Source organism: Protomyctophum bolini (genome assembly GCF_963924005.1).
Source record: "Protomyctophum bolini genome assembly, chromosome: 1".
Lineage (NCBI taxonomy): Eukaryota > Metazoa > Chordata > Actinopteri > Myctophiformes > Myctophidae > Protomyctophum > Protomyctophum bolini.
The window spans coordinates 44,233,953-44,259,811 of record NC_137862.1 but is presented as its reverse complement, the minus strand read 5'-3'; the positions used below and the strand labels follow the sequence as shown (position 1 = coordinate 44,259,811).

Here is a 25,859-nt window from a genome sequence, read left to right as displayed (position 1 = left end):
AATGATTATGTATAGGCCCGCCGCCCGGCGGACCCCCTATGAATATATCTGTGACAGTAAACCATACGTGTTGTTAAAATGTTTCAAAAAACATTCAAATTAAAATGGTTCACCCCCCCCTTCCAAAGAGCTTTTGGAAATAGCATATCTATACATTAAGCTCACAACATACATTGGCTATTTTCAAATAGCCTTTTGTAGTTTAATGGTTAAACTCATTTTGATAGATATTATTATAGGCTATTAACTCATTTATTTTGGCACCCCCTCGCCTGGAACCCCTTCAAGGACCCCTGGGGGTCCCCGGACCCCACTTTGAGAACCACTGGATACCAGCACACCTTCCAATCTTTAACCCTGGACAGTCAGTGGACACTATATTGTTTGTGTGCACTTGGAATACTTTACACAAAAATGGCTATTGTTTTAGTTTGCAAGTGATATCTGCTGTTGCCCGTTGAGTTGCAATATTTTAAATCATAATTCAAATGTATAGGCTACCCATATTATAGGATTAGGATTCCTATACAGATCTAAGTTTAACATGTAGCCTTTTCCCAGCATAGGTCAGTGTTGATATCAGTAGCAATTCACTTTGAGTCTCTTTCTTCTAAACAACACTATAGTTTTATCACGATCAAACCTATAGCTAAGCCTATAGGCCTAAAATAATAGCCTCCGCTGTTTGTAGCTGATCTCCCAGAGCTTCCTCCGGGCAATAAGCTGCTGGGCTTATTAGACCACACCATAGAGCCCATTTATTATTTCTCATAATTGTATTAATATTGCATGATCGAGTATATCATTGCAGTTTGGTTAAAAAGCATGGCACAACATCAACCCACACAGACAGACAGACAGACAGACAGACAGACAGACCCCGCTATAAACCATTTACGCGGTGGAACAGATCTCATTCTCATCACGCGTGCAGGTGGAGGTCGTCAGATCAACTAAATTAGCCTGAATTGACTTTAGATTTGGCATTGCTGCTTTTGGGTATTTCTTGTGCTCATATCTGCTGCATGGGCCTATAGTGTGCACAGTGCGATCAATGATGGAATGTAGACTATATGAAAATAATGAACAAGTTGACCTTTCACACGCAAAGCCATTGGAGAAATCAAATGAAACCAAAGAGTGAAAAACAGCACGGTCCGAATCGTTAGTTTTCTCTCATCCTGCCTTTTATTGGTTGCAGGCTTTACAATCAAACAGTGGCTCAGATTGTAGTATATATCCTCTATACACCAATTACTTTTAGACAATCCTGACAAGCAGACAATCCTGTCAAGCAGAAAGCTCCAATCCGCTGGACTGCATGCATGGTTGTAAACGTTATATAGGCTCCATGTGTGCGTGTGTGCGTGTGTATGCGTGTGTGTGTGTGTGTGTGTGCGCGCGTGTGCGTGTGTGTCGTGTAAATGTTGGCGATGGAAACGAACCTGAAATGATTTCCGTGCACATCAAAGTTTAAGTTTTTATTCCCTGTCTGTCTCTCCAGGTTATGACAGAACGGAGTTGAAACATGGAACTTTCATGGATTTTGTTATTTTCTATCATCCATCGTTATGCACGGGGTCAAGGAGTTTATGGTAAGTGTCACAACTTCACATTAAACAAGAGGGAAAGCAATATATTGTGTCCTCAAAAATTAAGGACGGAATTGGCGCCGAAATATTGGCATAATTGTGTCCTCAAAATACTTTTAGTAATTGTGTCCTCAAAATTTGAGGATAGAATTGGCCCGAACTATGCCAAAATATGGGAATATTATGGGCATAATTGTGTCTTCAACATATGAGGACGAGGGTGGAATGAGTCTGCAGATATTAGCACTGTGATTGGACGGAAGGTGTGTCATTCTGCGCTGATATTGGCTGAGCATCTCATATAGCCTAACGGGTTGTTTATGTCGCAGATAGAGGGATATAGAGACAGATAGGCCTAGTGGCAGATAGAGGGGGAGAACGGGTATTGAATATAATTCATAATAATAATAATAGCCTATATTGAGGCATAGGCCTAACAGTTGTAGTTTTCACCTGCAGTGCATGTTGCTTGATAATAACATAATCTCCTTTCAAGTCCTTCACTTTTCATTTGTGGAATGTTCCAATAAGGGACATTTAAAGCCTGCTCTAGACAGGTTTTCTATAATGGAACAAATGAAACGGAGCCATTAGAAAGTGACTCTTAACCTCTGTACATGCAGGCGCACGCACGCACGTGCGCACGCACGCACGCACACACACACACACACACACACACACACACACACACACACACACACACACACACACACACACACACACAAATGATATAACTGGATTTGCGTATAGTTTTAATCAAATTTGAAATGTTTGAATAGGTTTGAGTTAGTGGAATGCTCTCACACAGACAATTCACAATCAAGTTAGAATATAAATATATGTAAATCTTATATAGTAAATAGCATTATAGGGAATGTAATAACATTTCAACTGTCTATAACAGCCTGTCTGACTATACATTGTTAGACATACAGTACAGTAGGTGGGCGAGTATTTACTGTCTGTAGTTCACTGTTCCACTCAATATCACCGAGTTCACATAATTGAGTGAATATTGCTGTTGTATAAGAGCAAACAGCTGTAGAGAGGATAATATGGGAGTAGGTAGTTCATGTTTGTACTGGAGGTATTGAATGTCAGCAGTTTGTTTAGGTCCACTGCTGCAGTCTGTTATAGAACACTGTGCTTCTCAATTATCGGTTTCATTTCAAGGACCCCTATGTAGACCTCAGACGCCCATTTCATATCATTTTGATCTCTGAGACCGATCGTCAGTGTTAATTTTACTTACAAAAATGTGTAGGGCCTATACAGACTCGGAGTTAAAGACCCATATAAGGATTGGCTCCTATAACTATCAATCATTTGAATGCATGGTGATCCCGTGGAACCCCCTGAAGGACCCCTGGGGGTCTCCGGACTCTACTTTGAGAACCACATGCGCATTATGTGGAACTGCAAAACTGACTGGCGGGTTATCACTCAGAATTATTACTGCTATAATGATCAGTATAGGTGTAACGATACACCTGATGCGACACCATCCGCATCACGATACGATTAGTTTATTTATAGCAATATGATTCAATGATGTAAAGTAGTTACCGTTTAGCCCAAAAATGCATCTGTGTGAAACTTTATGTGGATGGATAGTGCAGGTTTGTGTAATTTTTTCTTTCAAATAAATGCATATATTAATATGGGTAAGTAAACCATAGACACAGTGATTCGTATGGCAAATACATACTGTACATTCAACATTGTATTTGAACACACATGGACAAACTCACACTTGAACACACACACATGAACAGAGATTCCACACATTTAGAATATATAGACCAATATAGCAAATAATTCAAAATGTACTGTATCGTAACGTTACACCCCTAACGACCAGTGGTGGAAAGTAACTAAAGTAACTATGTGCATTTATTCAAGTAATGTACTTTTTATACACATTTTGAGGTACTTTTCTTAGGTATTTATTTCATTTTTGATACGTTATACTGCAAATATTGCACTTTTTACTCCACTACAATTATTTGAGAACTTTAGTTATACTACAGTAAGGTCGTTTTCAAATTGAGATTATTATTACAAAATCAAGACCGGTTTTATACATAATATTTGAAAATAGCCAATCTAGCCAATCTAAGCTCACAAGACGTCACACTGCGAAGCATTGTGAAAAAAAAACCTACTGGCCGTCAACCTTTGGGCAGTATGCATTAATTGGTGTTCCTGAGCCGGGGAGCATGGGCCTTTACTCTGTCAAAATAAAGGTCACCATGCTAAATCTGTTGATAGTTGATACAGCCTCACAACCATTTGAACACTTCATCTAACTATAAATGCACAAAGTCTCTCTGTGTGTATGTGTACGTACGTCTGTACGTCTGTAATCCACGTAACTGGAGAACCGTTCACCCCACTGACTTAAAATTTGACACACGCGTGGGCGATATGACAAAATCTCATATCACGATATAGATTTTTTTATCACGATAACGATATACTCACGATATAGCATATTTCTTACGATACCGATTTTTTAATCTAAAAGATTGCTTTTTTTCTGGCTGAGTATATATACTGTACTGTACTGTACTGTACTGTACTGTACTGTACTGTACTGTACAAGCTCTCCTCCCTGGCCTCTGTCTGTGTGTTAGGCTACACAACAGTGACACTTGGTTGCACCACTCAAAAAACTGGAAAAGAACACTTTCAAGTACAAAAATAATACAAAATAAAATATATATAATAATAATAATTAATTATTATTATTATTATTATGACAATTAAAAAGCAAAAATAAAGAAATAAGACTTTCCCATTCAGACACAGAACTTAGAAGTACAGGCCTGTGTCTGCATTACATTTTCTTCAGGAAAAAATAAATACCTCATGTCACAGTTTGTCACTCACTGCCGCACAGTTGTTTCCGTTTTAAGCTCTGTATAGGGAATCAAAATGTTCTGTTGTTGTAGTTGTACTGTTGTAGTGTAGTTTGTTTATTACGTTGGGAAGCTTAACAATGTTTAATTGACTACAGGCGATAGAGTGAGAGAGAATGCGACCGCGTCGTCAACTCTCCATGGCCAGCTGTGCGTATGGGACGAGGGGATGTTTTTCCTTTCCTTTTCTTTTTGATGATCACAACTTAAGTTAGCGTCTTTTGTTGTTGTTGTTGGAAGCTGTTGCTGATTTAAGGACTTTTCAAATGGAATAATTTATTTGGACCAATAAAACAAGACACTAAGACAGACACGCAGCAGGATAACTGGCAAGGTAAGAGGAAAGACCTAGAAGAAGTTTGCACCCGACCGACAAGCTCAACTGTGTAAAACATGCGTCTGATGCGTGGCTCACGCAGTTTATCAATTTGTTTATCAACATGAATCCTGCTTTTATAACAGTGTATGGGCGGTTACTTTAGTGTTACTCCGCTCTGAATCTCGTCAGCGGGGTCAGCCATCATCTCCCTTCATGTTTGTTACGAAATAACAGCACAGCGTGGCTGGGCCATAGAGTATATATGAATAGAGAAGGCACCCAGAGGAAACCCTGAGGCGAAATGGACATAGTGGCCGAATATATACGATATATATCGTCATATCGCCCAGCCCCACGTGACCCCAACAGGGAGTGGACTATAACACTGTGACACTAACCATGATTCCTCAATGTAGTATAAAGTTGGTAGAGTGCACAAAGAAAGCTAATGAAAACTAGAAAGGTGCAATTCTGGGAAATTGTTGCTCTGTCTGTGAAGTGTGTACACTGGCCAGGCCATAGAGCGCCGAAGTCCTGACCTCACTCGCTCATCCCCATGTTCATGGAAGTTTTTCTCTATATGGAGAATAACATGGGGTCATCTTAAAATCGTCTCATATAAGAACTGTGGTCCAAAAATAAACAAACTGTCTCTGTGATATTGTCAGGGTGGTGTCTCTGTATCGTTTACGACAGTCAGTCAGTCATATTTCATACAGTCTGTTTCTAGCGAAAATGTAACTAATTCAGCAGCAGTAACATCAGTCGTTTTCCCTCAGTCATTTGATTCTTCATATCCATATGAGTCAGAGTGAAATGGCCGGGATGATTTGTTTATTTTATATGAGGCGATGTAAAATTCCCCTATGGGGATTACAATGTACAACAGTACATGAACCTGTGAATGTAGCGCCCTCTACCGATATTGACCTCACCCTTTGGTGCTCTATAGACAAAGCCACAGAGGCGCACAGGCGCTGTCCAGAGTGCTGACATGAGTGTACAGATTGACTCACTCTTGGTTCTGTACTGTATATTCTACAGTACCACAGCGTATAGGAAATCCAGCATGTCGATAAAAGTCAGGTAAAGAGTATATACCTGGTTGATCCTTGGTCAGTGCGTGCACCTCCTGACCACTTGATCCTGTCAGTAGCATTGTCTCAAAGATTAAGCCATGCATGACTAAACGGCTTGTACAGTGAAACTGAAAGGTTCATTAAATCAGTTATGGTTCCTGATAGATCCATAAACGTTTAAGATGAGGAGAACCTAAAAGACAAAGATGTCATGCAGCAGAAGTCCCAGATGTTGATCCAATATTGTTCTATTTTCTTTTGTTGGCAGCACATATTGTCTGTAATTGGAAATCTGTTAAAAAAATGTATCTGCCATTCTAAACCTTTGTACAAACAGCAGTGTGCAGACTGTATTTTAGTTTTTAGGCAGATTTTCTCTTTGTTCAGAGAAGATGTGCCTGCTCTATGTTTCCTATTTAATGTGACAGTACAGTACAGAACAATGTTGACCCAGGTGGAGGCAGATAATTATGCACCATTGTAGTGATGTAAAGTTTAGCTCTGCTTTGGGAATAATCTCTCTCAAATTCATTCAATATAATTATGTATATTTTATATTAAGGTAGTGGATCTCACTGTTGTGGTGGTCTGAAGAATGATAGCCGTCTCTCTGCAGAGGTAGGACAAGTCTCTTAAAGACCAGTCTAGACTCTCCGTTCGACTTATATGTAGTGGTGCTGGACAGCTTCTTGCTCCTGAAAAAGGCCAAAAATGTCAGTGGCTGTAAAATAACCGGACATTCGAATTGAACAAATGGTTTGCAACATCACACACATAGCAAAGCAGCAGCAGTATAGCCACGAGTGGGAGAGGATCCAGGCAGTTTGGCTTGCTGGCTCACTGTGTGCAGATATGCTTCCAAATGGGTTTTCTCACCTCGGAGCTGTTTAGCACTCACAGTTGGAGACAGATTCGATTCACTGTCCGCTGGGAGTTCAACTGTATAAGTGTGTTTGATTGATGTTACTGTTTTGGACGGCTGTGATGTCCATTTAGACTGTGTTATCTCAGGGGTATGTGTGCGTGTGCGTGTGTGTGTGTGTGTGTGTGTGTGTGTGTGTGCGTTCGTGCGTGCGTGCGTGCATGCGTGCATGCATGCGTGTGTGTGTGTGTGTGTATTTGTGTGTGTGAGGTCATGTGTGGCTTGTCTTGCCACAGATGCTCCAGATTGTTGCCTCAGCTGGAAGGAGTGTTCAGTTTAACAGGCTGTTTTCCTGACAGTGGTGCTGCCAGCTTGGTGAAGCGCGGCATTCACGTTCATGAAACTGTACTGAATACTTGACAATGACTTGATGTTTTTAGCAGAACATGTGAATTACATTTCTGCTTGCCTGGTATATACACAGCCTGCTTGGCTTTGTATATACAAAGAAATGACTGACATATCTAATCATTAAATCTGCTTTCAAACAGTTTTAAAAATAGTGAAAATAGCCAATGTACTCATAGATCGTCTAGTTCCACTATCCACTATTTTCCCAAACATGTTAGAAAAATGCATGAACATTTTTCAACATGGAGACGTGAGATAATCACGATTGAGATAATAGTGATGTGTTGCCTTGCATGGTTTCCTCCGCCATCGGTGTATGAATGTGTGTGTGTGTGTGTGTGTGTGTGTGACTGGGTGAATGTAATGCACAATCTATGTAAAGCACCTTGGATAAAGGCTCTATATAAATGCAGCATTTACCATTTATAATTGAGACAGGGCTACATACAACCACTTCAGATCGTCTCGTTTTGATGGTTATTGCATTGTCAGACATGCAGCATCCAGTAGGGAAAAGCAGGGAAGGTGATTGAGAGAGTTTTATAAAGCAGTGGTTCCCAATCGCGGCCCACCCATCCAACCACTTAACATGGCAGCCGTGTTAAGTGGTTGGATTGGTGGGTCAGAGCATGTTTATTTTAATGATCAATCAATCAATTGATGTTCCGACTTGGATCAATGCCAAAGTATCACTCTGTTGTTGTTTTTACGTATAGTGTCTTGTTTAAATATAATGGTATTATCAATATAATCTTAGTGTTTTGCCAATCATTTGGGGGCCCACTTGCAATACCCTGATGGCCCACCAGTGGGCATTGTGAGTGCAAGGGTTTTTTGTCTGCTTGCTGAGCCATGGTTACGGCCCTGATTATTTATGCCATGTTTCAACCTTGTCTGTCAGTAAGTACAGTACACACATATATGGAAGTCAGTGGTGTAAACTAGGTACATTTAGTCAAATACTGTACTTAAGTAAACATTTCAGGTATTTTATTTATTATTTTTTTACTTTACTGGATTATTTCCACTACATCTCAGAGGCATATATTACTCTTTTACTCCACTACAATTAGGTTTGAAAAAATGAAATTAAAAAATACATCAGAAGATTTTGTACAATTGCAAAGTTTCTGCATAATGAGTACTAATACTTTCTTACTTTTACTCGAGTACATTTTGATTACCGAACGTTCACTTGTAACAGTGTATCAATACTACCTTGCAGTATTGATACTTTTACTTACGCAAAAAGTACTTTTCCCACCACTGTCTTTCTAAATTTCGGGCTGTGAATAATAATGCATGGATGGATGGACTGTATGGTTAACATGACATTCTGTCACTAATCTGCTCTTGCAAACACAATTGACTTGTCTCATCCAAATGACATTACAAACTAACAACCGTGCAACCGTCAAAGTCATTCTGTCCCCAAGCACACACATGACATTGATTGAATGTTGATTGGTGATTAAAGATAAGTCAAGTTAAACCGTGTGGCATTTTTCCACGCAGGCTTATCTGTGTGCTCAGGGAGAGCAAGTGTCAACCTCTGTCCTTACATAAACAACTCCATGTTTATAATAGTCTGAATATCATTCTATCCAGCCCGAGGGATTTATCTTTGTGTGTGCAAAGATATGCAGGCAGTTTCCCAAACGCATAACATTATTGACTCAGAGCTGACGCTCAGTTGGGCACGTCAGATCCTCGCCGTCGGTGTGCCTGCCTTGTCTTCACATCATTGAAAAAGGCATGCATTTGTTGTAAGACTTTGCACACGCGCAGCATTGAGTGTTGTTGAGTGAACTAATATCAACCGCTTTCACGCAAGTTTGATGACATCGCACACACAACAACGACATCAAAGACAGCAACAACAGTTTAAAACACACTCACTGGGAAGCACATGCAGCGTGTGTCTCTCCTCAAGAGGGTCAGGGCCCGTGGTCTAGACATGGTTGTGGGTCAGTGTTCTAGACATCGTTGTGTTTTAGGTTTACCAGGTGGAGGCTCTGGTCCCAGGTTGTGTATTAGGTTTACCAGGTGGAGGCTCTGGTCCCAGGTTGTGTTTTAGGTTTACCAGGTGGAGGCCCTGGTCCCAGGTTGTGTTTTAGGTTTACCAGGTGGAGGCCCTGGTCCCAGGTTGTGTTTTAGGTTTACCAGGTGGAGGCCCTGGTCCCAGGTTGTGTTTTAGGTTTACCAGGTGGAGGCCCTGGTCCCAGGTTGTGTTTTAGGTTTACCAGGTGGAGGCTCTGGTCCCAGGTTGTGTTTTAGGTTTACCAGGTGGAGGCTCTGGTCCCAGGTTGTGTTTTAGGTTTACCAGATGGAGGCTCTGGTGACTTCATCTCCTCTTTAGTCTCACATGGCCTGTTGCCTCCCGTTTTGTCTTTACAGTCGCGTGAATTTATTCTAATATAAATCAAAATCATCTAGGCTAAGCATTTTATATAGCTTGCTGTTTAGAAGAACCATTTCTTAAAATGATACTTTTAAAAATGTATTTTTGTGAACTGAAAGGCCAGCTTCCTCTCTCGGATTTCGGGAGATGTAGTTCCAGACTCTATATATATATAATTTAGAATTTTTTGAATAGTTGTCTGACTATACGCAAGACTACCTCCTCTTCAACCAACGTCGGCAGTTTTTGTTTGTGAATCTTTCATGGGTTTGCCGCAGAGTTTATTTTGGATGCTGAATATCACCCTTTCCTAATAAGCATCCATAATTCATTGGTGGCTCTGAGGCAGGAAGGTGGAGGTGGGGGTGGAGAAGGAAGGAACAGAACAGAAGCTCTACGTAGTGTTGGTGAGATACCCCCCCCACCCTTAAGGTCTTTAATGCTTCATTCTATATTTCTGTGCAAACACAGAGGAACTGATGAGACACACACTTAAGAAAGAATGGGAAAAGAAACAATGCAGATAAAAAGTACAAGTACGTGTACAAGTACAAGCACGCACACACACACGCACACGCTCGTGCACGCGTGCACACACGCTCGTGCACGCATGCAGACACACGCACGTCGCACGCACACATTTTTTTATTCCCCCACATGAATGCCAAATCCATTAGTCCATTTAGACTCACCGGTTGAAAGTCTGTGAAGTGGCAACATCTGTCGGATTCAACAAATGATTTATTTCATTTGGTCAGGGAGAATCATTTTGGAGGAGCACATGTTTGGTTCCCGCCATGTAATGATTTTTTTGCACCAGCCTGATGAGGCAAAGTTGTATCCACTCTAGTGCCAGATCAGAAAACTGCATTGGTCCCGGTCTAGTATGTTGTGCCATGCAGGGAGGTGTGCAGTATATGCAGAACAATGCAGGTTGGTTGATTGATTGATTGAATACTTTATTGGCCACAAATGTAAATAGCACAGGGTCTTATACATATGGCCTAAATGGAATCAAGACAGCAAACACTTTTTTGGTACTATCCCTTTTGGAATAAGTGTTTGACTGTACTCTGTTGCTTGTTTTTACATTTCAAATAAACTATTAAATCAATCAAAAAGCAGTACGACATTAAAGCTAAAAAGATAACACAAAGAAACTCCTGGGGACATTTTTGAGATCCTTGGACTCGAGGGCGTGGTTGTATCTCCAGGTTGAAACAGGAAGGTATCAAATAGGAGATCATGCGGACATCTCTATACATACCACTGTTTAGGCCAGGTTCAGGATATCGAGGCATTTAATAGAAGGTTAAAACATCCGCAGGCGCACACTGGTTTAAACATTGATTGATATAGGTCTCATGAAGACCTATAAGGTTGAAACATTTAGCATTCTATTTGAAACAGGAAGGTGCTGCAGTCTCATCCTTTCTTTTTGCTTCAGAAAGAATAGGAAAAGAATCAATGCAGATAAAAAAAATGTAAGCAGTGTACTTGTGTGCATTAGTAGCACACAAGTACACACACGCACGCACGCAAGCACGCAACGCGCGCACGCGCACGCGCACACACACGCACACGCACACCTAACCCCTTTGCCTATTGCTTTGCTCAACTCGTTCGTTCCACGGCACACGTTTCTCCTTTGATAACACGATATATCCTCTCCTCTCCTTTCCTCTCTTCTCTCTGATTATCCTTTCACTGTGTCTGAGTGGGTATTAAACCCTGACCATGTTTCTATTAACCTCCAGGTCAGTGTTAGGGTCATAGGCCTGTGACTACTGTGATGTGTTGACCATAGTTTAGTCTAGCCCCCCTTCCTGGGGCGAGAGGCTAGCCGGACCCCCTCCTGTGAAGCTTTAACACATTCCCTTCCTTCAGTGACTCTCTGAGGCAGGTGGAGGCCACAGGGTGCTGGGCACACTGACAGGGAGGTGCATGACTCTCTGAGGCAGGTGGAGGCCACAGGGTGCTGGGCACAATGACAGGGAGGTGCATGACTCTCTGAGGCAGGTGGAGGCCACAGGGTGCTGGGCACAATGACAGGGAGGTGCATGGGCAATGTGGCACGCAGGCACTCACAGCAGAGACATGAGACAGTCATGTATCTCCAGGTTGAGGTTACATGTAGCACATGCTATATGTTTGAACAGGGGCAACAGGTGACCTTATGAGCTGTGGTTGTGTGTCCCTTATTGTTGTGCTGCAGAATAGGCACGCACGCACGCACACACTGCGCCACCTGAGTGCCCATATAGGTGATTCTCTTCAGGGGTTATGTGCATGTGTCTTTAAACAGCTAGGGGTCATCTACCTAGTATAGACGAATTCAGATGATTCAGATTCTCATGGTTGCAGCTTACGTATTTCCTGTAGGTGGAGCCGACATAGCTGCGGGGTAAACCTGCATGTCTTCTACTACATTGAATGGTAGAGTGACTGATGTTAGTCTGCTCAAACATTACTCCTTTACCTGCTTTTTACTGACACTAAAATTACAAAGATGCCCAGAACATCGGGATGAACCTGTGTAGTTTATGGCTGCTCCAACAGTAGTGGCAACATAAAAAAAAACGGAATGTCAAAATATCCACCATGGTGGCTGAGACCAGAGCCATAGAGTAATGGCAAAGTGAAATGTCCTGAAAGATATATAACGTCAGTCTTACCCAATACCCAATCTTTCTGTTTTATAAACACAAGGATGCTGTACTTTATACCTCATACTTTAAATGCTTAGTATGAGGTATAAAATACAGCAGCCTTGTGTTCATAAAACAGAAAGATTGGATATTTTGACATTTATTTTCTTTTTGGAATGTTGCCACTACTGTTGAAGCAGTCATAAACTACACAGGTTTATCCCAATGTTCTGGGCATCTTTGTAATGTTAGTGTCAGTAAAAAGCAGGTAAAAGAGTAACGTTTGAGGCAGACGTCATCAGTCACTCTACCATTTCACTGTAGTAGAAGAGGTGCAGGTTTACCCCGCAGCTATGTCGGCTCCGCCTACAGGAAATACGTAAGCTGCGACCATGAGACCCGTTTCTGAATTCGTCTATACCTTATTAGCTACCTTATTACCTGTGGGCAGCGAGCGCCTCCTACCACTAGAGGGCAGTGAGAGCCTCCTACCCTCCTGTTTGGGACATGATCAATCGTGAACTGTTTTCCAAATACTGACTGCCAGGCAGGCAGGCAGCCAGGCAGGCAGCCGGGCAGGCAGGCAGCCGGGCAGGCAGGCAGCCAGGCAGGCAGCCAGGCAGCCAAGCAGGCAGCCAGACAGACACTGACAGACTGTGCCGCTCAAAGTAAGACTGGCAGACATTGTTTGGGAACTTGTAGAGTGGCTGTCAAGTGTCAATACAAACTGCTTTAAAGAACTTTTTAACAGCCTTCACTAGCTGTGACGGCGTGCAGTTCACCTCAATGGACACGGTAGAAAGAGGAGCACACAGAAGGGATGGTGAAGAAGAGAGCTGTATAGTTAGAAAGAGGACCACACAGAAGGGATGGGGAAGAAGAGAGCTGTATAGTTTGTGGCATCATGAGTGATGCGGTATAGGCGAGATGATTTGTGGAAATTCAATCCAGAGACCTTTTCTTGGAAAGAGTTTGAGCCAGAGGGGAACACGTTGGATGACTGATGGTCGCTGTTGCATGTGAGATTGTTTCATTCGTTTTGGAGGACACACATGCAGGCACTTTCTCGCTGTAGCCTGCCCTACATCTTAGACTTAAGTCCTAGTCTGAAGACACTGTTAGTATGTTAATATTATGTAAGGTGGCAGTCAGTGTGTTCTGGAGAAGACAACACATCTCCCACACAGCTTCAGGTGTGAACTGGTAGCCATAGCCACTATTCTGTGTTATGAGCTTGTAGATCAGCTATTTTCGGGGGAAGAGGTTTGTTGTAGAGTAGAGAGAAAAAGGAGCAGACCAAGTACAGTAGCAGGCGGGCGGGCGGGCGGGCGGGCGGGCAGGCAGACAGGCAGACAGGCAGCCAAGCAGGCGGGCAGGCGGGCAGGCAGCCTGGCAGGCAGGCAGCCAGGCAGGCAGCCAGGCAGCCAAGCAGGCAGCCAGACAGACACTGACAGACTGTGCCGCTCAAAGTAAGACTGGCAGACATTGTTTGGGAACTTGTAGAGTGGCTGTCAAGTGTCAATACAAACTGCTTTAAAGAACTTTTTAACAGCCTTCACTTGCTGCAGAATTCAAAATTCTGAACTTCTTGCTTTTTGGGGTTTTATACATTCTGACATTAATGAGTCCATTTGTTATATTTGTTCCTTGCTGTTGGGCAGAAACCTCTTATCTCTTAGTTTTCCCTGTAAATATAACATACACAGTGACACGCAGAAGTAAGGGAATAAGCAGCTTCAGTATTTTAAAAGTGTTAAATAATAATAATAAATAAAGGAACGGTTTTGGAAATACAAGATTTTCATTTTTCTCTGTGGTCTATTGTCATTCAACCGAAGGCAGAACAAGAATTCATGTTTGTGTGTGTGTGTGTGTGTGTGCGTGTGCGTGTGCGTGTGCGTGTGCGTGTGTGTGTGTGTGTGTGTGTGTGGTGTGTGTGTGTGTGTGTGGGGGGGGGGGGTCCAGCCATCTTGCAAATAGCTGGACCAAGGCCAAAGAAGAACTCTTTATATATTTTTCCCATCTCTGCATGACAGCTATGTTATTTCCTAATCGTTGCTGTCGGGAGGAAACCTCCTAACTCCATTTTTTTGTTTTTTGTTTTCATAAATTAGTGCTATTAGCTTTACATCTGTGTGTTGTTTCGAACCAATGGAAAGTAGTAAAAAACACTCTTAACTCCATTGGACCCTTAAACTGTCTGCTAAAGCAGCTACCTCCACCACCTCTCCCTCTCATGTAAGCAATTAACAATATATAAAGTCACAACACCAACTTTGATGAGGCAGTATTGCTTTGTTTTAAAAATATACATTGTTGTAAATAGAACACCCTATGTAATAATTCCATTTCTTCCATTAACCACTTTAGCTATAAGGTGATGTAAATCCATAGTAAATTTAACCATGAACCCTTGGCTGAATGCGGAAACAAAACTAAATATATCACGCCCACCCAATGTCTGACCAATCCTGAACTAGTTGGGACAGTCAGGACATCTAGGTGTGCAGGAGCGACCACAACAAGTTCTGACACTGCCCATCAGAAGTTCTTATTGACATCATGACATCATCTGCTTTGAATTGCTTTGCCTTGTTCAGCACTTTGGTCGAATTTTGACCGTTGGAAATGTGTACTGCATATCAATGAAGTTTGATTTGATTTGATTTGATCATTTGGTGGTTCGAAGTTCGAACATATCCTGGACATCAGATGAGAAACATGTAGTGTACTGTACACATTTTGAGTCAAAAGAAAAGAGAAGAGAAGTTTAACCTAGTTCCAACATTACGATTAAAACCAGTACGATCCTGCTTGCTAACATTGCTAACATAGTTGCTAAAGAATGTTTTTTTGGGGGGATTACAGTCGGTGGGAGCAGAGTATCACAAGCTAATTAGCGTTGTTAATTAACACAGTCAAATGGATCTTTGCACATGCCAAGTTCTCTATTAAAAATGAATGTCATTGGGAAAAAGATTTGGAATCCACGCAAGGACAAGAAGAGATCTGCAACAGGAGAGGCTCTCTCTGTGTGTGTGTGTATGTGTGTGTGTGTGTGTGTGTGTGTGTGCTCGCGTGTGTGCGACGTGCATGCGTGCGTGTGTGCGTGCGTGTGACAGATTATAAATAATAATTATTAGACCTATTTCATCCCGCAGGGGAAATTAGGTTTTCAGCTTAGTGCTGCCCTCAGCTGGGTTCTTTACTGTCCACTCTGTTGAAGTGTGAGTGGTGTGTGTCACAGGGTCCTTTATTGTATTATGTTCTGTGGTATTTTGGTATTTGCTATACCTATGCCAGGGACTGAGGAGGAAAATTGCATTCTTGCTAACTCATTGGTCCCATTTCTATAAAACTCACAGACACACTTAACTCCTTTTTTTTGCCAAGAACGATATGGGTGAGTTAAATTTATCGCCTGAGATCGAATGAGTCCTTAGTTTATTATGCTTAATAATTTTGACCGTCTCTTGGCATCATCGTCGCCTAGCAACGATTTGCTTCCACCGTGGTGACAATGATTATTTTCCTCCTTCCAGTCTATCTTTAGCGACAATCTAAATGTTTTTTTTCTATTGGAATTGAAGCTCAGATTGAGGTGATCATGCAAAACATGACATAATGGGTGTGCCACATGGGACACCCACATATATAAGTGGCAGATATTCCTTGCTCAAAATTTGAGGGCAGATATTCCGTGCTCAAAATTAGAGGGCAGATATTCCGTGCTCAAAATGTTAGGAATTTGAGATGATGGAGGAAAGAGCCCGGACTCTCCTTCACCTGGGTGAAATGTACTCACAAATGCACTAAACCAAATTCGCCACATTTAGCAAAAGAAAGAAAAAAATAATATTGTCATTTCTCCTAATGGGTTTGGACTAGTTACTACCAGTAAGACAACCCTGAGGGCGAGAAGCTGAAACAACAGGTCTGGCAATGCCCAAATATAGACTTTTTTCGGGGGCCGGGTAGGGTGTAAAATATGTGATAATTAGTAAGGCCAGCCCAATTAGGACCCTGGTAGGTCATAATTGGGTATTTTGTATTTTGTATAGTTCATCGTATAGTTCTGGCCGTGTGCTGGGCGCGGCTACGCTAATAACTTTGGGGCGGGCCTGTCTTGAGTTTGAATGGACAGGTATCAGTCAAAAGGGAGACATCGAAAAGGAAGGATGGGTGGGAAACCATCGACATATGGAATGTCAGAACAGGTCAGCTCCATATGGAGATCTAAGGGTTTGAGGTTTGAGGTCAGATGTAGTTGATGGCCGGCTCCATATATGCAGATCTAGGTGATGATCCAGTCTTCTCCATGTATGGCTATCCAGGGTTTAATGCGGTCAGTGTTGTGATCTTCATATATGGAGACGGCCACATACAGTAGAGTGTGTCGAGGTGTGACGGACGGACGGACTGACTGACTGACAGTTTTGCAGGTTTTCATAGTTCTGCGACCTACAGTACGGTTGCAATAAATGTAAGAAAATCGACAGACCCCGAACCCCCCCGCCACACACACACACACACACACACACACACACACACACACACACACACACACACACACGCACGCACACACACGTGCACACACACACACACACACACACACACACACACACACACACACACACACCCAGCTCCCATGCCTTCTTTTCTCCTGTCACTAGCAACACAAACAACTATTATTTACTGTGTGATTTATTTATGAATTATTTACTGGGATTTATTCATGAATTATTTACTGGGATATATTTCTGAATTATTTACTATGTGATTTATTTATGAATTAGCTCTTTAGAATTTTTGCTTACATCCACTTCCTTGCGAGAGAGCTGATTAATCGTGAAGAGGTTCACCTACTGTTGCTTACACGCACGCACGCACGCACGCACGCACAAGCAAAATACTCTTCTCTGAGTACACTGGCCATGTGTGAACAAGCTTGTGTACCTTGTGCTTGTGTGTGTGTGCAACTGTGCATGCGCATGCGTGCGTGTGTGTGTGCGCGACAGGGCCGCATACATGTGGTGTGGTTTAAAGTACATTTATTCAAGTACTGCATGCACTTAAGTCCAATTTTGAGGTACCTGGAGTATTTCCAATTGTCAGTACTTTTACTTCTATTCCACTACATCTTAGAGGCAGGTTATACTTTTACTCCACGACAATTATTTGAAAACTCTATTTCTAGTTACTTTGTAGATTTGTATTATTATTAATTATACAAAGCAACCACGTCAGCCCTATACTTTCCGGCCATTTGAAAATAGCTGGTCTTCAAGCTCACAACCTTTATTTTGTAGTCTTGTTTTGTGCCTTCCTGTAGTTCTGTTCCTGTCTTGTCTCACTAGTCCTGTGATTGCCAGTGTTTCCACCTGTGTCCCCTTAGTTCCCCAGCCTATCCCAGTGTTGATTGTCAGTGGTGTTCACCTGTGTATAGTTATCCCTTGTCTATGTATATGCCCTTGTGTGTTCAGGGGCCTATTTCACGAAACTTGGATTAGAGATTAAGCCGGGCTTTAACACATATCCTGGCTTAATATATCCTGGATCAGTGCTTAACCGGTTTCATGAAAGCTGGTTGATCTTGCCAGATTATCTTAACCAGTTAACCTGGATATGTTGAGGCTTGATTCGGTTTCATGAAAGGGATGCTACATAAGTTACCATGGGAACTTATGCTTTGGACTTAGCCTGCTCCGGACCAGGCTAACAGCCAGGTTTAACCTAATCCTGATGTCTTTACTGTTCATTAAGCAGTCAAACTGATCACAAACCAATGATGTTTTCCAGATTTATTCAATTATTATGGGTTTATGTTGCCTTATTTGTATCGGTCTGCATTAAAGGACTAATTTAAGCACTATATAAAATCAAATAACCAAAATATATAGGCTGCACAACATCATGACAGCTTGTGAGCTTGTAGATCAGCTGCTTTTGGTGAATGTTCCCCATGAATAGGTTTGCTGTCGTGCAAGTGCACGGTTAAGAAGAATTATTATTTTTTTTATTTTTTTGTAAAAGTGAAAACCACTAAATATTACCATTACTCATTGTTTTACAACATATTACCATTATAACGTTTCACCCATAGTCCTACATACTTACACCTAGACACCCCATTCAAACCTATTTAGGTTCATCCTACGGTGGACATGTGTAAAAGGAATCTTTGAAATGTTTCATAGTTTTTGAAATATAGTGCTTTCAAATTTGAGACATTTATAGGCTCAAATTATGATGGAATAATACATTCTGAAAAATCGGTATTGCCATGCCATGCAATCGTGACACTACAGTGCATGCAGACAGTTAGACAGACAGACTTAATGTAATGTAACATTTCATGGCGCACAATACATGTAGATTAGTAGGATATAATTCCATACCGTACCGAATCCGGAGCGCACTCGCCTATTAGTTTGGCGTTTGCATTGCACAAATGAGCTCAGTGCGCTATTTCGAGAAAGTGCCCTTAAAGTTTAAGCTCGTTTGGAACTATAGCTCACCCTCCACAACTCGGGGCTATGGGTTCACTGAATTATATATTTATGGTCTTCGACTATAGGCCTATATATATAATATGCTTTACAATTTACGCGTTCAATCTGTCGGCAATATTGTGCCACGCTCGCTCCCTCGCCTTGTTAATGGCGCTTGTATTTCCCTTATTTTTTATTATTTCCTTGGCTTCCTCGTAGTATATCATTATCATAAGATTTTCTTGCTCCTCAACGGTGAAAGCCGCAGCTCTCCCTGCAGATTTGCTCGCCTCGCTCATGATTGGTCTCGCTCAAGAAATCTATGATCGGCATCATGGCTTTTCAAGGAATGCGTGCACGCGCTTGTAAGCGAGGCTTGCTGAGCCCGGCTCGCCAAATCTGCCAATTCTGAGCCTCGCTTGGCTTTAGTGGAACGGAATAAACCAGGCTGTAAAGATCAGGATTTAAAAAGCCTCGCTTTGGCCTATATCCTGGATTAGTTAATCCAAGATTCGTGAAATAGGCCCCAGTTCTCTCGTTGTTTGTAGTCGCTGTGTTCAGTCCTGTTTTTGAGCTTACATGTTCGAAGTATTAGTTTCTTGTGTTTCCTCGTGCCAGTTACCTGTTTCCCTGCATTGTTAATAAAACCTGGATCTACTGTCTGCACTTGGGTCCTACACCTTCTCTGCCCGGCACCGTGACAGAGTTGCGATACAGTTTTCCGCCCGACGAAGGGAGGGACTTTAGCCCTATAGTTTTAGACCGCGACGGAGTCTCATGCGAACTTAAACCACGAGAGACACCATTGAGCGAGGTAAAGCGGGCGAGTTGCCGCGTTGAACGCTGCGAAGTTCACTTGAGCCGACTCGACTTGAGCCCTGTTCGAGTTGCGACCCGATATGCAGAGAATAGTGAATCCTCGTCCCCCCTACAATGAACACGGACTTGACTCTGTACATTGAAGGCATGCATGCATACACACACACAGAGATACACACACAGAGATACACACACAGAGATATGCACAGTCGCGCAAACACAGGCAGACAGGCACGCACTCACGCACAGACACATGCACGCACACATACACACGGGTACACTTGGATCTTATCGATCAGTTCTGTGCAGCATGCCAAGCTCCTGCTAAATAATGTAGTATGGTTAAATAGAGCTGTTCCATTATTCATGAGCGTGGAACACTGTAATTAATATTGTAGAGATATGTGAGGGACTGGGTGGCCTTTAACTCACTGATAAAACAATGCTCTCTCTCTCTCTCTCTCTGTCTCTCTCTCTCTCTCTCGCATTGCCTCTCTGTCTCTCTCTCTCTCTCTCTCTCTCGCATTGCCTCTCTTTGCCTCTCTCTCTCTGTCTCTCGCATTGCCTCTCCCTGCCTCTCTCTCTCCCTGCCCCTCTCTCTCTCTCTCCTCTCTCTCTCTCTCTCTCTCTCTCTCTCATGCGGATGTGTGTGAGTGGGGAGCGTGGTGCGTAGTGAGGTTACGGAGTGAGTGTTTGTTCTATCTATATTGTAGAGATATGTGAGGGACTGGGTGGCCTTTAACTCACTGATAAAACAATGCTCTCTCTCTCTGTCTCTCGCATTGCCTCTCTTTGCCTCTCTCTCTCCCTGCCCCTCTCTCTCTCTCTCTCTCTCTCTCTCTCTCTCTCTCTCGTGCGGATGTGTGTGAGTGGGGAGCGTGGTGCAGAGTGAGGTTACGGAGTGTTTGTTCTATCTACAGTATACTCTGTCTATACTTGCTTTTCTATCTAGCTAGTGTTGGTTTTTGCGGTTATGCACTGGTCTAGTGTTTAAACTGGTGGTTTTGTGTTTGCTGCGCGCTGACAGCTGTCGACGTCGCCATGGCTTTCACAACTCTTACAAGGAAGAATGGCTTTAAGATCTTGCCAGCTTTCCCGTGTTCTGTAGAGGACTAGTTTAGCGGTCGCGAAAGTAGTCGGACCCGCTGGCGTTAAATCTGCTGCCAGTATGAATAGTGGCGTTGTGATTTTTGTCGAATAAAGCAAACGCTGTGATCGAGTGTGGCGTTCTGGTAAAGCGCACGCTTGTGAAAGTAACGCCACTCGCAATGCCATCGAGTAAAGTGTTTCTGTCAAACGTCCCCCCATTCATTGACGATGAGCTGATAGTGAGAGAGTTGACCAAGTTTGGGAAGGTGGTGTCGCCGATTAAAAAGCTCCCGTCAGGGTGTAAATCACCTGAGTTGCGACATGTTGTTTCTCACAGGAGAATGCTGTTCATGATTTTGAGAAACAGGAGTAAAGAGCTGATTACAGGCTTTAAGATCAAAGTCAACAATTTTGAATACAAAGTGCTTTGGCTGTGGGGTGGAAGGGCACTTGATAAGGTCCTGTCCAGAGAGGGTTGTTGACTCTGGCGAGGGGACAAGCAATGCTACCAGGGGGGGAGGGGAAGGAATCCCTGGGGGAAAAATGTTGAAAAGGAGATGGGAAACGTTAATGGGGATGGTACTGGGCAGGTGGGTGAAGATGAAGGAGGAAATGTTGAACCCGAGATGTTGTCAGAGAATGTCAATAAAGATGGGGGGGGGGGGGGGGGGGGCACACTAAGCAGGTGAAGATGAAGGGAAAAAATAAAATAACCAGCAGGAAAACAGTGGAGGTGAAGGAGAAGTGGTTAATGCTGAACCTGTGATTGACATGAGTTCCCAAGAGGACAGTAGTCCTCCTGTCAGTCAAGTGGAGGCGGGAGGGGCTAAAGTAGCTGACATGGAGATGGGGGCTGAGGAGGAAGGGGTAAAGGTGGTGGGGCAGAAAAGAAAGGCAAAAAGTTAAAATGGGACAGAAGCAAAAAAAGACATCAGTGGTTGGGTGAGTGATGATGAAACATGTGTAAAAAATAAAAATGTCTATGGGGTGTCAGAAATGAAACAGTTTTTGCAGAAAACAAAAAACATGAGACTGATTCAAGTTGAAAAGTACTTCCCAGATAGAAAGGGTTTTGTGAAGGCTGCCAGGCAAAATATGAAGTTAACAGAAGTATGCTTTACCATGCAAGAGATTTTCAGAGTGAAGAAACTGTTGCAGAGGGTTGATGCAGAATTGGAAATTGAAAAGTGGCTAGTGTGATGATGGTGGTGCCGCTGGGTTCCTTCTGTGCGCTGGGTTAGTTTGTGCTTGAAATGTACTGTAATTCTGCAAACTGTTAATACATATTTCAATCAAACGCACAGCAGCAATTGCGAGGTGCACGCATGCGGCTCGCGGAGCAAAGGAGGAATTAAACACAAAAGTATCAGTGCAACACTATACAGAAAATATGAACAGAGGCATTACTTCTCTTAACATAAGTAAACTAAAACAAAACTCACAGCAGCAATTGCGAGGCGCACGCATGCGGCTCGCGGAGCAAAGGAGGAATTGAGGAATTAAACACAATATATACTGTATAGAGAGCTGTGTAGAGAAGCAATGCCTCTGTTCATATTTTCTGTATAGTGTTGCACTGATACTATAGTATCAGTGCGACTTGTGATACGCCAATTTCTTGTCACATATTTGACACACTACTTGTTCTCTGTTGTCTTGGCATATTCTAAAATGAACCACACTTTAGATTTATTTTGTGGCGCCATGACTGCAGGCTGCACACATGCATGGCTCGTGGACCAAAATGGGCCGTCTCGTTTTTAGTTTGTAAATACAGGGTTTTTATAAAAAGTTTAAAAAAAAAGTATTTATCTTTCTCTCTCTCTCTCTCTCTCTCTCTCTCTCTCTCTCTCTCTCTCTCTCTCTCTCTCTCTCTCTCTCTCTCTCTCTCTCTCTTTTCCTGCCTCTGTCTGTCTGTCTGTCTGTCTGTCTGTCTGTCTCTTTCTCTCTCTTTAATAATAATCAATTATACCACTTCTTTTTTGTAATGGATTAGAATAGATCAATTAATTGGTTTGTTGCAACCCTAGACAGCATGAGTCACTGAAATACATGGGTCTCCTGATTTACAGACAGACAGACTGACTGACTGATGTAATGGATATTCTAGAATGCCAAATAGATTGCCAAATATATGCATTATTCTGTATTTCTCTGCCTTCCATTCAGCATCTTTGCTCACCAGTGTGCTCTGTATAATTCAACTACAGCTGTCAATCTAACAGCTGACTTGACTCCTCCACGCTGTCAGCAAAAGTATACTTATTTGTGTGTCGCCATTATGTTTAGCGCAGATCCTTATATGGACATTCAGTATATCATCTCTGTTAAGACAAGACTATAAGGACTGTCTGAGAATGGAGAAGAGGAGGCTTGCACCCGGATGGGCTGCTGGAACAGGCAAGGAGGCCTGTTCCTCACTCTCTGTATGTTGTTACTCTGCTGAATCTTCTGGATAAAGTCTCAACACATCATTCCTTCATCTTTGGAAGATTATTTAATCTACAACACTGACTGACAGTTTAAATGGAAGACAGTCTTGTAGAGAGCACCAATACATTTAATTTATCTTCTGGTCTGTTTTCATTCTTTCTGTCACTCCCATCATGTCCATCTCTTTTATTCTCTCTTTCCAACATTATCTCTGTGCTCCTATCTGTCTTTATTTGCATCACATATTCACAAACTGCCTATTACCTCTACAAGAACAAATCGGTTTGAATTGGGGTCTTGACCCTCATTTATTTGCATTTGTAAATACATATTTACCAGGACACTGCTTTGCTTACCCCTCTAACTGTGTGTGTGTGTGTGTGTGTGTGTGTGTGTGTGTGTGTGTGTGTGTGTGTGTGTGTGTGTGTGACTGTGTGTGCACGTACGCAACGTGCATGCATGATGAGGCGGAGCCTCATTAGTGTTAATGAGACACAAGAAGTTCTCTTACTGTATGTTCACATATAAACTAGAAACATGTACTCCTCGGAGCACAGGTCTCCACCAGGCCAGATAGTAGAAGTCAATCTATGTCAATCAGGATCAGGATAACCTCCTGGTGGTGCAATAACAGGCCGATGTGACTGTGTTTGCACAGTTTAACGTCGATTAGGACAACGGCACCTGCGATTAGCTGTACACACACGGACACATATACGGACGGACAGGGTAGAAAACATAGTCTTGAGACAAAAACCTTTGTTTGTGTGAACTACCCGCCGAGATACAAGAGTCATGGGGGTGACAGTAGTGAAGCATCCATGAAGTTTTCCCCATGAACTATTTTGTTCTCTGATTCGGCCCTTTTCCCACTATAAACCAACCATTCAAACATCGTTACTATTTCAGAACCATGGACACATTTAGGTAAACAACCTAAATGTGTTCTAAAAGTGGAACGGCCAAGGGTCGAGAAGGTTTCAGCGGGTCCCCAGCAAAACTATGGTAGTTAGTGTAGCATCAAAATCGCTTTAACTTCTTCCGCTCTACTGCCCCACATCTGTGGATTGCCCTCCCCGAACACCTGTGAGCACCACAGTCCATTCATGCTTTTAAAAATGGACTAAAAACCTACAAAGCATTTTCTTATGCCTTTTTTTCTCTATGCCTCTAGTATTAACTACTTTAACGCTATATATATATACATCGACTATTTGAATATAGCTGTATGAAGATCTGCTATTTAAAAAAAGCCCATCTCTAATATGTTTAGAAAATGTTAACACAAATCTTGTATGGAGGAACCCTGGCACAAACTATTTTAAGATGGCTATCCGCATGCAGTCCAAATAGAAATAAGATTTGAGGGTCCATGAACATGTTTGAGAAGCATTGGTTTTAGAGCTGGGACTCGATTAAAAAAAAAAATCTAATTAATCAGAGTAGTTAATTAATCTAGATTAATCACATTTTAATCACATATCAATATTCAACCTGAGAACAGCGAGAAACCTTTTTTTAATGTTTTAAAGGTCTGAAAAAGGTCTGAAGGTCTGAAAAAAAAAAAAGTACATCTCAGTGACATCACAAAGCTGTACTTACTTCATATTGTTACTGTTTTTTGTCAGACCTCCAGTTCTAGGCAACACAAAATGGGGTGACTTTTTATTATTTCCAGTTTTCAGTACTATAGAAAAGCGCCCAGTGAGAAACGTTCCGCAGTGGAAAAAAAGGTGCGATTAATGTATCTGTAGTTAATCGCGATACATTTTTCTGTAGTTAATTAATCTAAATTAATCGCAATTAGTCCCGGCCCTAATTGGTTTACAACTTTTACATCTGCATGACACTGGCCCTGGTACTGAAAGGATCTCAGCCATGGACAGATACACTTATGCTTTGTTCACACTAGCAGCTACAAAAGATACAAAGAGACAAGGTTGGTTGTTGTCATGGGGACACTTAGCGCTGTCCATGGTGCTGAATGGTTCATTGTTTGCTTCTTTAGATGATAGTTTTATTTAGGACTACATGTACCTACATTGTGCAAGGACACGGCAATAATACATATATATATATATATATACACTGTTTGTGTTGATTGTATGCTTGTTATGATCGTGTACAGCACAGCACTGGTTGACCTTCTGGTCTTTGTAAATGTGCTCTATAAATAAAGTTTGATTTGATGAATAAGCCCCAACTAGTCCTATTTCATATTATGGCTGTGATGGACAGACACAATAAAAATAAGATACCCGGTAGTATATTGTTCTCATAACATCAAAACACTAATATCTATCACGATTCGCCTAATCCACGATTCAACTTTTGATGTTAAGGTCACGATTCGATTCGATATGATTTTCTATACGATTCAATGGATATCTTTTTTAAAACTTTTAAAGTATTTTCAGCACAGACCACTGTATGATCATTAATTTAGGCTAATGTTTTGATTTGTAAAGAAAAACACTTGTTTCTCTGCAATAAGTCACTTTTATTTGACTAATAACAAATGAGAATGAGAATAGCATCAACATTATTTAACTTTGGGTTTTATGTCCTCACATCATTTTGAGACGTTTCTTTAAGATGATGAGATAGATGACAACATTATTGTTAAGCTCTACTATAAGTAACTAAATAAAATAAAACAGTTAATAATAGGGCTGGGACTCGATAAAAAATGTTAATCTAATTAGAGCCTTATAATAAATTAATCTCAATTAATCACATTTTAATCGCATATCAATATTCAATATAACAATATAACGTTTCGGGGTGAATAAAC

The 25,859-nt window shown here is 41.9% G+C and overlaps 1 protein-coding gene across 1 annotated transcript in view; it reads left to right on the top strand.

Annotated features, from left to right (window-relative positions):
* Positions 1-1,525: 1,525 nt before the first annotated feature.
* LOC308321627 (MAM domain-containing glycosylphosphatidylinositol anchor protein 1-like) overlaps positions 1,526-25,859 on the top strand; it is a 165,282-nt gene continuing 140,948 nt past the window's right edge. Inside the window, exon 1 of the mRNA XM_080772615.1 lies at positions 1,526-1,595. Coding sequence (XP_080628741.1) covers positions 1,529-1,595 — 67 coding nt within the window. The 5' untranslated portion in view covers positions 1,526-1,528. The remainder of the gene's footprint in view (positions 1,596-25,859) is intronic.